Source organism: Carica papaya, chromosome 5, assembly GCF_054855325.1.
Source record: "Carica papaya isolate Zhongbai chromosome 5, ASM5485532v1, whole genome shotgun sequence".
NCBI lineage: Eukaryota > Viridiplantae > Streptophyta > Magnoliopsida > Brassicales > Caricaceae > Carica > Carica papaya.
The window spans coordinates 39,887,023-39,902,627 of record NC_142313.1 but is presented as its reverse complement, the minus strand read 5'-3'; the positions used below and the strand labels follow the sequence as shown (position 1 = coordinate 39,902,627).

The 15,605-nt window shown below is 33.9% G+C and overlaps 3 protein-coding genes across 8 annotated transcripts; 1 reads left to right on the top strand and 2 right to left on the bottom strand.

Annotated features, from left to right (window-relative positions):
• The first annotated feature begins 982 nt into the window (after window positions 1-982).
• MGT1 (magnesium transporter 1) lies at window positions 983-7,056 on the top strand. Of its 3 annotated transcripts, none has more exons than XM_022050807.2 (6): window positions 983-1,237; window positions 2,680-3,277; window positions 5,476-5,604; window positions 5,703-6,038; window positions 6,162-6,209; window positions 6,607-7,056. In XM_022050807.2, exons 2-6 carry the CDS (start codon window positions 2,690-2,692, stop codon window positions 6,835-6,837), a joined length of 1,332 nt encoding a protein of 443 aa, XP_021906499.1. In that variant the 5' UTR covers window positions 983-1,237; window positions 2,680-2,689; the 3' UTR covers window positions 6,838-7,056. The 3 variants fall into 3 exon arrangements, with proteins under 3 accessions (XP_021906499.1, XP_021906498.1, XP_088077024.1); XM_022050806.2 differs by having other exon boundaries at window positions 984-1,273; XM_088220898.1 differs by lacking the exon at window positions 983-1,237 and adding an exon at window positions 2,390-2,591.
• A 1,579-nt stretch (window positions 7,057-8,635) lies between these two features.
• Window positions 8,636-11,295, bottom strand: LOC110821082 (uncharacterized). The gene is made up of 2 exons (XM_022050802.2): window positions 10,969-11,295; window positions 8,636-9,094 (listed from the first exon to the last, which is right to left on the bottom strand). The coding sequence occupies exons 1-2, from the start codon at window positions 11,126-11,128 to the stop codon at window positions 9,003-9,005; spliced, it is 252 nt and encodes an 83-aa protein (XP_021906494.1). The 5' UTR covers window positions 11,129-11,295; the 3' UTR covers window positions 8,636-9,002.
• An 805-nt stretch (window positions 11,296-12,100) lies between these two features.
• Window positions 12,101-15,318, bottom strand: LOC110821105 (Tetratricopeptide repeat (TPR)-like superfamily protein). 4 transcript variants are annotated; one of them, XR_015819464.1, is made up of 3 exons: window positions 14,659-15,318; window positions 12,945-14,528; window positions 12,101-12,527 (listed from the first exon to the last, which is right to left on the bottom strand). XR_015819464.1 is itself a non-coding variant. In XM_022050835.2 (2 exons), the coding sequence occupies exons 1-2, from the start codon at window positions 15,243-15,245 to the stop codon at window positions 13,463-13,465; spliced, it is 1,653 nt and encodes a 550-aa protein (XP_021906527.1). In that variant the 5' UTR covers window positions 15,246-15,318; the 3' UTR covers window positions 12,598-13,462. The 4 variants fall into 4 exon arrangements, 1 of the variants encoding a protein (XP_021906527.1); XR_015819466.1 differs by having other exon boundaries at window positions 12,101-12,520; XR_015819465.1 differs by having other exon boundaries at window positions 12,101-12,510.
• Window positions 15,319-15,605: the final 287 nt, after the last annotated feature.

The window sequence follows — 15,605 nt, the reverse complement described above, 5'->3', positions numbered from 1 at the left end:
ACTCCTTATTTAACCATTTCAGATCAGGAAGACCTGGTTCCCGAGCCCGTTCTGCAGGAGGACGACGAAAGGGATGCCTAGAGACTCTGTAGTCATACTCATAGCTTTGTTTTCGAGTTTCTCTTTTAGTTAGTTTAACCTTTTATAATTTAAGTACGTTTTTGGTTTTCGTGTAAGGGATGTCAACTGAAATTTTGATCTCGCTTCCGCATTTGATATATTTAAATACTCATTTCATTTTAATATTTCCGGGGTCGTTACATGCTCTCAATTTCTCTCCAAACTTCTTGCCTTTGAAGCCATTGTCCTTCTCTTTTAAAAAGGGAGTTTTGGCTCCTTTCTTTTGATAACTCCTATCACCTCAACATATTTCCCCATTTAGATTCACCATATCCTTTTTTCTTTTTTCTTTTTTTTTTCACGTTTCTTATTGCTATTTATATAAAATAATTATTTATAAAGTTTTAACTAAAATAGTAACACACATAATAAAAAATAGAGTTAAAGTAATGATATTTGTAATATAAAATAAAATTTAGTTTTTAAGTAACTACAAATATATATATATATACAATATTATTTATTTAAATTTTAAGTTGATTATAAAACTTTAAAACTATGCACTATATAAACTTTTCATCACCTCTTTATTTTTCATATCTTATTTATCATGCAAATCTTCCCAAAAAAAAAATAATGTATGATAAATTTTTAATATTTTATTATAATTTTTTTTGTTTAGTATTTATATTATTTTTGTATAATTATGTAATGATATTTTAAAATTATATTTTACGCTTAACACTCGCACATGTTGAAAATTTAATTTTAAACAAAATTATTAAGTAGAGATACTTTTAAATTATTTTAAATTTTAAATTTATTTTATAAATAATTTACTGTTTTTTTATAATTAAAATAAATATGAAGTCCTACCTATTTAAAGTCAAACTTACAAACTCAAAAAACAAAAATAAATAAATAAAACTATCAAAATGAACAGCTAGGCGACCCCTCTTCTTCTCTAGCTTCTCTGTTCACTCTCTCGCGTGCGTTCCTCCATAGTCACTTGTCACTCACACAACTCTTCCATCTCTGCCACCGCCACAGGCCCACCAACTGGTCCGGTGCACCGATCGTTTCGTTTTCTCTCTCTATTTTGCTTCTCAATCTCATATTTTTCTTCTTTCATTCAACGTTTCGTGAGACTCACTACGACGCCACGCTGGGGATCGAGGTCCTGAGAATTACATACTATCTCTTCTTGTTTTCGGTAATACACTTGTTTTTCGATTTCTGTATTAGGTTTCTCATGTTAAGACTTTGTGTAACTGTTTAAAGTTGACGTATTTATATTTGAAATGGGTTGTTTCAAATTGATCTGTTTGGCTAATAATTTTGGACCTTGAGTTTTTCCCACAAAGATTAATGTCTGATATTCTCACTATTATAAATGTTGGGAATATTGGGTTTATTGGGAATAATGAATTATTTTTCGTTTCGACGGAGTTGCTGAGATGGTTCTAGGAATTTTATGTTTAGTTCAATAGGTCAGGTTATAGGATTTTGGAAGAGGTGCGGATTGAGGATGGTGACTGATTATTGTTAAGTAGGAAAACAAATGAACAGGTGGGAGCAGACGGCAATAATTAGAGGGTGTGGGAGGAGGGTGGAAGTGAAAGAGAATGGTGGGTTTTTTATTTTTTTCCCCTTTCAGTATTACTTTCGAATTTTGAATGAGTGGCAAATTTAACTAGCTCATTTCCATTCCCTGTGAGATTGTGTACTTTCTATCTCTTGCTTAGTCCATCTCTGGTGCAAACTAAAAATTATGGAATTACTTTTATGTTTTTAGCCTATTTAATTCAAATGCTTTAAAACGTGGGAATTATTCTTTTTTATAATTGTATCACTTTGTGATATATTAGTTTTAGAAAAGAATAGAATTCGTCTGCAATGATGGGTGAATTCATGAACTGGAGTCATTTCCAGTCTGGAGTTTTTTAGGATAATGATTATGTATCATTTCTTTTCTAGAAAAAAAAAAGGGATAGTGGAAGAAAGAGAGAATACAAACTACAGCAGGTAATCTGTCCTCCAGAAAGACAAAAAAGAGAAAACAGACATGAAAATAAAGGTAGCCACGTATCAATAAAATATAGTTAACGAATCCCTCTTAAGCATAGTAGAAAGTTCTTTAAAGGATCTGTGCACCTTAGCTCAAAGAGAAGCTAAGGACACATGATTGTTTAACATAAGTAATGATTGTTTAACATAAGTAATCATTAATGTGGTTTACAATTTTTGTTTAACTATATGCATTTAACTGGATATTTAAACTGTTGAAACGAAAAAGGAAAATGGAAACTCCTTGAAAATTATTGAGGATCAAGTCCCAAAAATATATTACTATTTAATTTCTCTAAACAAAAGCAAAGTAATATTTGACTTAATTACTAATGCAGTTCAGAAATATCTATTTAAGTCTGTCATTGTGGATTGGTTTTGTTAAAGTTAATTTTCTAAATTATCTTGTTGTTCAGAAGACTCTTGGTTCAACTGATGGATCTGAATAACTATATGCCTGTTTGGTAGGATTTTTTACTTAAATAGTTATGTTCCTACCATATGTGGAATTTGTTATTGTCTAATCTTTTCCATATGTTTCGGTATTTACAGCTCGGAATCAATGGCGGACCTCAAAGAGCGCCTTCTCCCTCCAAAACCTGCATCTGCTATGAATCTCAGAGATGTTTCTTCCCGACCTTCTGCCTCTGGACGACAACCTTTCCAAGGAGTAGATCTTTTGGGGCTGAAGAAGCGTGGCCAAGGACTTCGATCTTGGATTCGTGTTGATACATCTGGGAATTCCCAGATCATTGAGCTTGATAAGTTTACCATGATGCGTCGTTGTGATCTACCTGCCCGTGATCTACGCTTGCTTGATCCTCTCTTTGTTTACCCATCAACAATCCTTGGTAGAGAGAAGGCTATTGTAGTCAATTTGGAGCAGATTCGGTGCATTATCACTGCTGAAGAGGTCTTGCTCCTGAACTCCCTTGATAGCTATGTACTGCAGTATGTGGTGGAGCTGCAGCGACGATTAACGACAAGTGCTGTGGGTGATGTTTGGCAGTCAGATAATCCAGATTTGAACAGAAGGAGAAGTAAGAACTTCGATAATGTATTTGCAAGCACGTCTCCTGATTATTTGCCCTTTGAATTTAGGGCTCTTGAAGTTGCGTTAGAAGCTGCCTGTACTTTTCTTGATTCTCAGGTGCGTAATGCAGAAAACTAGAGTTATTACTTCCCTGAACTAAACTCTTCCACCATTTTCCAAGCTAAGAAAATGGACTATATAATAGTTTAAAACAACTAGTGCCACTTTAAGGACAGTTCTGTCTCTAAAATAAGCAACTGCAAAGAGCCTGTTAGACTATGATTACTCTTCCCATCTAACTTCCCCTTGATTTCTTGAAGAACAAGCCTGAAAGTCAGAACTTTTTTTTTGAGAGAAAAAACCTAATATTATAAGCGAAGGCACAAATCTTAGATTTAGATCGGCTTTCAACAAAATACATAAGATTTGGAACCAATAGTCCGTAAATGCGGCCACATTAGGCTCAGTGCCTTCAAACACTTTGATAGCACATAGCATAATAGTAATTTACTATTGAAGAATTATATTATCTAGGTTATTTTGTTTTTTAAAAAAATTATTTAGGTTATTTTTATACTTTTCAATTTATCAATATTTTGTTTTCTCTATCTTTATTAGGAGTAGTATTACTCATTTTATTACTATTATTATTAGTTGGAACTTTGTAAATACTATCGTAATTGATTGACTTAATTCAAATGATGAATACTTTAAGTGTTATAAAATGTCAAATGCATGAAGGGTTATATTTACCAAAATAAGATTAGTTGGACTCATAAAATATGGTGGTATAGTGTTAATTAGAATCTTGTTTGGAAAAGGCAATCGATAACATGGGATGAGATGAAAACTACTCTTTTTAGAAAATATTTTCCTCTCAACTATGACGAGATTCATGACAAATACTACACTTTGATTTTAAGGGAACATGTCGATCACCAAGTGTAGAAATTTAATTTGAAGATTCACTATCAGTTGATAGAAAATGATAGTCAAGCACCATCTCAGTTCAGAGCAGGATCAAGAGTTATATTAGAAGAGAGTTAATTTGGCAGCATCCTACAACCAAAGCCCAAATATACCAATCTGGTCTAGAAAGAAAAGACGATTTGAAGTACCAACTTCAAGGAAATTTAAATTTTCTCCTAGAGAATCAACCACTAGAAGAAACTTTTCAGCAACTTATTGTTAGAAGTAGGTTCTATTCAAGGAGCTTCAAACCAAGTTATTTTTGCAAAATCGGCTTCAAACACACCCTATAATAGAGGTCAAGAAATAGTCTGCTTCAACTTTGGAAAGCCAAGCCATATAGGTTATCAATGCCCTAAGAAGAACAACTTACATGTCCTGATTGAAGAAGAAGAAGAGGAAGAAGAGGAAACTTGCCTCTTCGCTTGTGTCATTTGTGGATCTAAATCCAACAAGCTTGCTACTGATAGTGGAAGTTGCATGATTGTAGTGTTCGCCTCAACTGTAGAGAGTCTCAAACTTATTACAAAACCACATCCACGACCATACAAGACAAGTCTAAATTAGTGATATAACAATTTTATTGAGTCAAGGCCTTGGCCCTTTCCATTGTGGTAAGTATAGAAATACCATCTTTGTTTTGTTGTTTCCATGCCAAATGACTAGTATCCTTCTTGGTCGACCTCGGTTATCTGATCGAGATGCACATCATAGTACGAAAGAAAATACATGTTATTTTTCACGGAAAAAAGAGACATTATCTTGCAACCAATGGGTACACAGCATATAAAAAGTTTTAAGGCCAAGAAGATCGCAAAGCTTGCAACTAGTGACCAAGCTGTAACGGAAGCAATTTGAAGCAGAAAGCAAACAATCAAAAGTTCTTTTGCTATATTAAGTAGGGAGGTCAAGGAACCAGTAGCATAACACTCAAAATGTGATTGACCTAGTGTATGAATCCAAGTGAATATCCTTGAGTTTAATGAAAATGAGTATGCACCTCGAATCATGGATAAAGTAATTTTTCTTATGAATCGTGCAGCATATTTTGACTGGTTGTGCTTTTACTTTTTATATTTTTATGAAATATATAATAAGGTAGTTGATGGCTGCTTCTTCATTTTAACTTTCTGAACTTCTGAAATTAGAAATGCAAATTGTTCTTTTTAACCATAATTAGGCTGTCTAACCTTGAAAAACAATGTTATAGGAAGAATAGAAGTTATTTCCTACTTGGACTGTTGGAGTTCTTTGCCCGGTGGTTTCAGTAGTTTGTTGTAATATATAGTTTAAAGGTTGATTACTTGATCTAGTTTGCAACTTATTGATGTTGTCAATTCTAAAAGGCAGCAGAATTAGAAATTGAAGCCTATCCATTGTTAGATGAGCTCACGTCAAAGATCAGTACATTAAATTTGGAGCGAGTCCGCAGATTAAAAAGCAGACTGGTTGCTTTGACTAGAAGAGTTCAGAAGGTATAGCACTTATATTAAATGCAAGTATTAGATGGAAGGTTACAGGTTTCCTCCACTCTTCCCCCCTATACCTTAACCCAAAACCAAACACGTGTTAGGTTAGGGATGAGATCGAGCAGCTTATGGATGATGATGGAGATATGGCTGAAATGTATCTCACTGAGAAGAAGAGAAGGATGGAATCATCTTTTTATGGTGATCAGTCTTTAATGGGACTCCGATCAACTGATGGTGCACAATCTGTTTCTGCTCCAGTGTCTCCTGTTTCTTCTCCTCTTGAATCTAGAAGGCTAGAGAAAAGCTTGAGCATTGCAAGGAGTCGGCATGAAAGCATGAGGAGTTCAGAAAGTACAACAGAGAGCATAGAAGAGCTGGAGATGTTGCTGGAAGCGTATTTCGTTGTGATTGATAGCACACTAAATAAGTTGACATCGGTATGTTTATCTAGCATTTAATTTGTGCATATATAGAACTTCTTTGTATCTAATTCTCGCATGTTCTCTTTCCACAAGAAATGCAACTTACTAAGGATCCTTACCGTCTCTCTATCTTTTCAGCTAAAGGAGTACATTGATGATACAGAGGATTTTATTAACATTCAGCTGGTATGTTATCTCATTTTCATTTGTTTTTTGTTTCTTTGGGACCAATTTCCTTACATAAAAAGGTCAGAGCCTCGTACTCTTACCTGCTCTCTTCATGGAGCTTGACAGTGTGGATTCCATTCAAAATTGCAATTATTTTCCTTTAGGCATACTAAAACAGCCTGAATGGAAGTTTGTAACCGTGACTCCTGTTATACCTCTTAAATAGATAATTGAGAAAGCAACATTCTTCATGCTTAATTGTCACCTAGGGTGAACTCATTTTGTTAACAGTGCATGGAAGAAGCTTGTATCAAGCATTAGGTCTTCCACTTGGTATAATTGGATTTTTTTTTTTTTAATGTCAATAAGAGAAAACAATTGAAACTTGGAAATCTAAGATAACATTGGCATGCAGGATAATGTCCGAAATCAGCTGATCCAGTTTGAGCTGCTTCTTACAACTGCAACTTTTGTAGTTGCTATTTTTGGGGTGGTGGCAGGGATCTTTGGTATGAACTTTACAATACCATTATTTGATGAACCTGATGCATTCAAATGGGTCCTCATAATAACTGGAGTCGTTGGAGTTATCATATTCTGTGCGTTTGTTTGGTTCTTCAAGTATAGAAGACTTATGCCGCTGTGAGGAAACTGCAGTCAAGCTATTAAGGAATTAGTATTTTCTAGTTGCTCTTTTAACTTTCTAGATTAAATGAAGAAATTAGAAAAGATCAGTTGGTCTAGCTCAAAAAATGAGCAATTCTTTCATTCTGATAATTTATCTCTTCCTGTATTCAAATGGTATATATTATATGAATAATTGCAGCTAATCCTCATATGGAGATGCTGGTAATGTTTTCTGTTACTTCTGATCAAGCTAAAATTGGGTTTCAGCAGACAGGAATAAGGAATATGGTTGATTGGTTCTACACTTCTTATGAGGCTTGGTGGAAGCTATGGAGGTAACCATATCATCTTCATGAACATTATGTAGAAGTCATGGTTGATTTAGGTTTTAGCCAAACTTTTTGCAAATAGGCTTGGAATTTGATCATTTTTCTTCTTCTCTGCTGAAGGTTTCAAATAGTTTGCTGTCAGAAAGTATTTTTTTGTCAAAACTAAAATTAAAATATACTTTTAGCGTGTTTAAACACAAAAGTTAAAATACAAAGCTTCAAAGAAATTTCTGCATTAAATGTTTTATTTTAGAAAGCAGACTCCACAAAGTCTGGGGCTTCCTTTGTTATGTGAGTGCATGAAAATGTTTTATTTTAAAATCATGTATTTTCTATTAAAAAAGTCGTATACTCAACTAAAAATAAAGATGATAATGATAAAATAATAATTAGTATTAGAAAAATTTTAATGTTTACTAAAAAAATTATTTATGTTTTAATTATTTTACATATGTGCAATTCATGAATAAATTTATTTACAAAAACATGAATAAAGATCTAAAAAATGAAAAAAATGTTTTAATGTATCAATGAAATTTGACTTCTTTTCTCATTTCATTTCCAGTTAACAAAAATTTTCATTAAATATGTCAACTAAAACTCTTAAGAATTCAAGAAAAATAAAATAATTGGTAAAACACAACATTAGTATAATCATAGTGGGTATAAGCATGCAAATTTAAGTAAAGTTAGATAAGTCTTGTTTCTTACATTGTTAAAATACACAAAACAATTCTCTCAGTTCCAAAAAGAAAAAAAACTGATATGCTATGTTTCTATATTAAAATAAAAAATATATATTTTATATAACGATTAAGTTATCTTAATTGAGATAATTATAATGGATTAAAAACTCGAACTAATCTTTTCCTTTTCAAAACAATTTAAAAACAAAAGAATTAAATGCGATTAAAATAAGCAATAATAGTTTAAAGAAAATATGTCAACACACCAATTCCCACATTATCTAAACCTCCAAGAAATTAGAATCCAAAACCAAAGGTCACACACTTCCCAAGCTCTAATACCACAAATTTACAACATTCAAAATGTTAAACTACTTGGATAAAATTTAAACTGGAGATTTTCTAAACTTTATCTCAAAATTTGCATCATGTAATGACAAACAATTTAATTTACATGTTTATACAAGTTAAAACACAGCTACATTCTAGTATGAGATGCTTTCAAGAAATAGCTAGCCTTTCCTCTCATATTTCCTTCTTGAGGCAAAGCAATTTTACCATTTGAAAGAAAGACCCACATCCAAAACAGAGTTATTTACATAATCATATGCAAATCTGTTTATATTCACTCCACATGGGAATCAACATCAGACTCTTTGATGCGGCATTCAGAATACAATTATGGGATTAAACCAGCAAACAATCATGCTGGTATGGCAAAAAATGTCCCCCCGGCTATATGTATGTATATATAGAGAGAGAGAGTGAGAGAGATAGACAGAGCAAAGCCAACAGAAAGATGTAATCAGAATTAAGCCATGTATTTCCCAATATGATTATTTCATGTTAAGGCTTGCATAGTTAATCAAACAAACTGTGCTAACAGAATACAACAAGTATCTCTTAGTGAAAGCGTCAACTCCTCCTAAAATATCAAACTATTATCCACCTTGAAAACATTTTAAAGCCAATTCAACCCATATGCAAGAGCAGAACTTATCTGTTATTGTATTTTGTAATATTGTATCATGGAATTGAAGATGCATGTCTAATAGATTATGGAATGGGAATGCAATACAAAATATCAGACTGCAGAGGGCAAAGAGCACCTATAGACTTATACCTAACTGCAAAAAATTGTGACCAAGTTCAATCAAAAAGAGGAAATATCATTTGGCAGAGGATGAAGCTGAAGATAGCCGGGCACTTCGGGCTTTATCAGCTTTTTCCAAGTAATCTTGATGTGACTGATGCTTGGATCCTGCAAAACAATTAAATTAGATTTTTTTTTAGATAAATTAAAATTAGATTTAGTTCAAACCAGTCCCCAGATTCTGCAGCTAAGGATTAAACAACTATAGGCAACCACGAAGAACAACTACAGCCAAATTTACACAATCCGTTGATCAATCTAAGAAGAAAACTATGCACCACAACAAAGTTCTAAAAACCTCCTAACTCATGTCACAGTTAGGAGGTCCCGAGGAGACAAGACTTTAAGTAAAGGACAGCTGGGGGAGGGGGGAGGGGGGAGGGGAGGAGATGGAGAAGGAAAAAAGAAGCAGATAAACCATGCATTACTTCCATTTTTTTTATTTCAAAAAAATACACACAAAATCTGGTTAACAATGCACCTTTCTTCCTTGTTATCACTGCGCCTAATCAAAAAGCTTAAGGTTTTTCGTTGAGATAAAATCAAAAAGCTTAAGGTTTGGAACAGAGTATCTTTAAATCTATCGAAATTAATTTATGTACCCTAAAAAATCCTTCTATTGTTTCTTTTCAAATGACTCAAAAGGTGGCCCAAAAAAATAAGTTTTAACCTCTTATATCATCGGAGTCCTTTCCAAGCATACAATCATTCTTAATTGAATCCGCTATTACCCTATATCAGCAAAGCAGAAGCCAAACTCCATCTTCTCAATGCAAATAAGCACCACGAGAGGATGTGATTACAAGATTCTGCATCTCTTTTGCACAAGTAGTATCCGTTCACATGAAATTAGCCTCTCCTAATCAAGTTATCAAAAAGTAAGAATATATTCCTCTGTGGCCTCCCGAATGAAGAAAGTCACTCCCTGTGTTACCTTTATCTCCCAAATCTAACCAACAGGAAAAATAAGAAGAACACTGTCCGGTATTTTACCCCAAACTCACAGTTGAAATAGAATAGTTATCAAGGTACAGGAGACCTGCAAGTTTAATTTCCATCCACATTTAGATTCTTTGATGTTAATCTCTCTAACCCAACAAGCACCATTTAGACCTTATCCATTAAACACTCATGTCATGGGTCCTTAACAAATAAATGAACCAAAAGAAAGACAAACTTAGGCACATATAGCTCAGGTCTCTAATACCACACAGATAGAACAAAGTGAAAACCTGATCGTCCATTTGCTTCAAGAACTAATTCTGAATATAGTCAGTCCTGGGATATTTAATCAGAACAATTGACACTTCTGTTGACCTTTTAAAATCCACTTAGGTGGAAAGAGAAAACTTGAGTAAATAAATCTTCAAGAAAAAAAAAAATACCCTCTCTCACATATATTTATATTAATCATTCCACAAATAAAATGTTCTCATTCATCACAGCATAATAAATATATTCAACCAGACATCCAACTACTCCTTTATTCTAATCCAAAATAACTATAACTATTACTTTTTTAATATCCTTTTCAATTCTTATTAAGACTTCCTTCAATTTCAGCAATCTTCAACATCTCCAAGTAGTTCAAAAAGCTTCAGTTTCCCTAATTGCAAGAAAATTAAAAATTAAAAAGAAAAAGCTCTCAAAGTTGACTACTCTTTTTTTTAGAAGTAAAAGTACATGTTAAAAAGCACAAAGGTAACAACTTCTACTAGTTCCCAACAAGCTACATTTATAGAATTACATTCCAAATCCAAGAAGATCAAAAAGTGAAGCTCCAAAATGCTAACTTTCATCCATTTTCTCTCAGTACCTCGTCATCACAAGAAAATATGCTATACAACGGACGAAGCAGTTGCCAAACAAAAAGTCCAATTTAAATTCACTTCCATTTTCTAGCCTATTCACCATCTCCGTGACCAAAGAAGAAGAAAAAAACTGAACGAAATTACTGAAGCAAAAAAAAAAAAAGAAAGTACCGCGATTCATGAGATACCAAGGAACGCCAAAAACAAAAGTTATAATCGCGATTCCAGCTATGACATGCTTCTTTTCTCCACTGTAAAGGACGCGATCCATTTTTGACCTGAATCCTCCTCCCCCTAAATTACCGCCAGTGCTTTTCGCCTCGGTTCCCATTTCGTACTTCCCCTACGAATAGACTTTCTCTTTCAACTTCACTTCCTCACCGGCTTTTCTCTAGGTTTACTTTCTCTCTCTACTGGAACTGGCTTCTTCGAGTTATTGTCTTCCATGGTAAGTGGTTGTGTTTTGGGCCCAATAGCCCAAAATTACATCCACAAGCCGAAAAGCAGAAGAGCATAACAAAATCAGGTTCTACAAATAATTCTTGTCGTGGATTAACTTTTTGGAACATTTGCATAAATGCCCCCGAATTTTTGTCTTTATATCAAATAAGTCCTTTTTAACTTTTTTATTGAATCAATCATGCCCATGAATTTTGAGTAAATGTCAAATAACATCAAACCTTAACATATATATGTTATATATCTAACAGTGAAATTTTTTATTAGAAAAACTTAATATGTAATGATATATTTTTACTATTTCACTTCCTTTATATCATAATTTCTTAACCAAACAAAATACGGTGATTAATTAGACAAATTCCTTATTGAAAAACGTATTCAAAAAAATCTTTTTTATTAACTTATTTGAAAATGTAAAAATATATAAATTAAATTTATATAAACGAAATTCTTTTCAACTGTCTAATAAAAAAATATTTATCGAAAAAAATATCTGAATGTTAATACAAAAGAAGCGTGAAGATGTTGGAAACTTCTGAATGTTTACATCTTATAAATTCTCGTTACCTTACTTTGTTCCTTTAGTACCAAAAGAGATTCGTACTGATAGATTCATAAATAAGATTTGTCATATTTACTACATCCTTTTTTGTCGATTTTATTCATATTAAGAATATAATACAATAGTTCTTTAATATATATTATATATTAGTATATTCTCAAATTTAAAACTTTATTAAGAGTGATATGAAGAAGTTAAATGAAAAAAACATTCTAAGAAAGAGATGATTACATGTTTCCAAGATTTTGCAAAGGTAATACTTAAAGAGTTAATAGGATGTGTTTGTATCATCATGAAGCTTTTATTGAAGAGACACCATTAATGCAGCTTAAGTCATTGTTATATCTTAGCATGCCAAAGGCAACTCACATCCGAGAGGGAATGCCTCTAGTTGATTTTACATAACTGCTTATACTTGCAAGCAAATTTTATAAGGTAAGAGCCATTAGATACCACACTTAAATCCATTTATCATGAGTAACCATGATAAAGAGTCACCATGGATAGTGGGGGAGGGGTTAAATGGTTGGTTCAAAAGATCAAGAATCATCTCGAAAATGATAAAGAGTCACCATTACCAATTCTTACATAAACACCCTTGGAAGGAAGGGATCATGGCCTGAAAAAGGGAATTCTGAAATCTTCTATTGGCACCAATCTTTTCCTCATCATGTTCCACGCATTCCGTTCTGCCATCAGCTAGAGACTGATGAGTTCGAGAACATGCAAATCATTTAAATAGTGAAATCAACTAAGTAAAACATGAATCAATGGAAAAAGTTGAAATATTTAAGCTTGATTAATGCTCTAGATATCTTGGTAGGCAAAAGCAAGAGGGAGCTTGACTGCAAGACACAACTATACTCAAAATTCATAATAAATAAGCTAAGTCTCATGTTTTAATTCAGATCTTTGGTAAGTTAAGCCAAGCTCCCCGTTAACACTGCCTGTGCCATGACTCAAGTGTCTGGCAAATCAATTTTTACCCAATTCTATATATGTATATACATGTAAATCAATGTGCCTGGTAGTTTTCTAGTTAAAGAAAACAAGATATTTGACAAAGTACAGGGATTCTTGCAAATTTACAATCACAAGCCTACTAGATTTAATAAATGCATACCAGAATGTACTGCAGTGAGAGACTGATGATGCCCACTACCCAGATAGCTGACTACTTTGCAAAAGAAATTTCCATGTTGCAATTTAGAAAGGAAATGCTCCTCTCATAACACAAGCTTAAATATGTTGGAAAAACCGGCAGGTTGCTGATAATAGGCATCCTTCTCAATGTCTCTCAGTGACTTATCAGCATATGTTAAAAATAGAACGCCAAAGGCAGCTGCTCCAGTAGTTTTCAGAATGTTCTGCCATAGCTTCAAATAGACTCGTGATCTTCTTTTCCTGTTCTGCCATGGCTTCAAATAGACTCATTTGATCTTGTTTTCCTCACTTTCTTCCGTCTCAAAGAACTGCCTCTCAGAATGTTCTGATAATAGGCATCCTTCTCAATGTTTTTCAGTGACTTATCAGCATATATTAAAAATAGAACGCCAAAGGCAGCTGCTCCAGTAGTTTTCAGAATGTTCTGCCATAGCTTCAAATAGACTCGTGATCTTCTTTTCCTGTTCTGCCATGGCTTCAAATAGACTCATTTGATCTTGTTTTCCTCTCTTTCTTCCGTCTCAAAGAACTGCCTCTCCATTTAGTTACATTTTTAGGTCTCCTAACCTGTTTCCCTTGCTGTGCTCTCTTATCATTATTGCCACGCCCTGGCTCCTTAAGGAGCCTCTGGAGCTTTGGGTCGCCCGTAAATCCGATTGACGTCATCTCAACATAGAATTCCTTAGCTTTTATCAGCCATCCGCAGGCTGCTAGCCCCTGCACCAACACCTTGTAGTGAGCAAAATCAGCTGCTACTTCAAAATTCTTCATTTCTGCCCAAATCTTCAATGCATTTTCAGGTTGCTGTACTTCCAAAAATCTTCTAAGGATAAGGAGAAAGGTATCTCCGTTAGGACCCAAACCATCAATCTTCATTTGGTTAAGAATTTTAAAAGTTCCTTCAATACCAACACCATCAAGAAATCCATGGTATGTCTCAGTTGTTGGGTTGAGATTCTCCCCTATCATAGTGGCCAACACATTTCTTGCCTTATCCACCTCTTTTGCCTGGCACAAAGGAAGTATCATTGAATTGTAAGTGGCTGAATCAGGTTTCAGTCCTGTTTCTTTCATTTTCTCAAGGAGTTTCAGAGCTTCCTCAAAGCAATTCTCACGAGTCAATACATAAAACAAAGAATTATAAACCTCAACACCAGGGACCCAACCTCGTTTCTTCATTTCATCAAACAGTCTCAGAGAGTCAAAAAGATTCCCAACTTTTGAAAAGCAAGAAATCATATGACCATAAGAAATTGAATCAGGTGTTATACAACACTTTGACATTTCTCTCCAAACTCTCTTTGCTTCAAACAAATCCAAACATATATTACACCAACCATTTAGAATAATGTTAAAGACATCAACGTTCAAAGGAAAGAGCTTTTTATTTACAAGCATTAACTCTTCAGCCTCTTCAATATTACCATATTTACAAAGAGAATTCAAGAGACTGTGAAATGCTTCTTCATCAGGTGCCAGTCTAAACTTCTCCATAACATGGAATGTCCGAATAGCTTTGCATGGATCATTTGCAGCCGCATACCTAGTATGCACCAGATGAAAAAAGTATACAGATTGATAAAAAACGTCAGTTCAAATTTCTGATAAGCTTAATCTTATAAGAAACCAGAGAGGATAATCCAAAACAGCATCTTTATAGAGTTGAGTTTCACCTATCAATCATTATAAGCATAGCCCTTCTGGGATTCATCGAACACCGATACATGTCACGAATCAAACACAAAGCAGTGTTGAACTTTCTGTGATTACTCAATATCCAAACCATTAACTCGCAAACTTTTTCATCACTACAGCCACATGTATCCCCCCATTTGAACGCCAAAAACGCAACCCTCCATTCACCTTTCAATGCCCAAGTCACTGAATACACCAAATCTGGACTTGGCTCGATGTGGGACTCAAGGAGAGAAGCCATGGCCTCTGCCTCGGAGTCCAAATTCGCAACTCGTTTGAGCAAATCAAGGAGAGTCAGTACCTGAGAGTTGCACGTATTGGCGGCGGGTTCGGTGAAACCAAATGAATCGTGAATGACTTGGTTGGAAAATGAACGGAAAGTGAGTAAATTAGGGTTGATAAGTGGAGCTCGGAAGTGTGGAGAAACTGTTCGATGAAACGCAGAATAGAGAGAGGCAGCACTTGAAGACGCAGAAAAAGATGAGAGAGCAATGGTGGAATGAAGGAGAAAGGAGAAGGAGAGAGGAGATCTGTAGAGCTTTCGTGCGATCATGGAGAATGCCATGACCCATCGGCCAACGTGGGATTTCGGACTGGAAGTTTGAGTCCCGCGATAGACAGTGAAAGATGGATAAGTTTCAGTATTTATGGGGAATTTCTGTAATTATCAAAAAAAGATAGGTAGGAAAATATTTACTTTTTTTTTGGAAAAGTTTTTTCTTTGACTACAAAAATTATATATAATAATTTTTAAAAAGTATAATATAAAATTATATATTTCTTACAATTAATTGTCATTTGTATTGATTAAAATTTATGATTATGACATTTTTATTTCAGAATGATATTTTGTCTTAATTTTATAATTTAAAAAATTTTAACATGCAAGTTATTTTTTATAATATCAAATAAAAGATATAGATGG

Coding starts and splice junctions, on each gene's coding strand:
- MGT1 (XM_088220898.1), top strand. CDS start 2,563: ATGGATCTGAATAACTATATGCCTGTTTG. Junction 2,592..2,679: donor AATAACTATATGCCTGTTTG/GTAGGATTTTTT, acceptor CGGTATTTACAG/CTCGGAATCAATGGCGGACC. Junction 6,210..6,606: donor ATTTTATTAACATTCAGCTG/GTATGTTATCTC, acceptor ATTGGCATGCAG/GATAATGTCCGAAATCAGCT.
- LOC110821082 (XM_022050802.2), bottom strand. CDS start 11,128: ATGGGAACCGAGGCGAAAAGCACTGGCGGTAATTTAGGGGGAGGAGGA. Junction 9,095..10,968: donor TTGGTATCTCATGAATCGCG/GTACTTTCTTTT, acceptor ATTGTTTTGCAG/GATCCAAGCATCAGTCACAT.
- LOC110821105 (XM_022050835.2), bottom strand. CDS start 15,245: ATGGCATTCTCCATGATCGCACGAAAGCTCTACAGATCTCCTCTCTCC. Junction 14,529..14,658: donor ATGCTTATAATGATTGATAG/GTGAAACTCAAC, acceptor GGTGCATACTAG/GTATGCGGCTGCAAATGATC.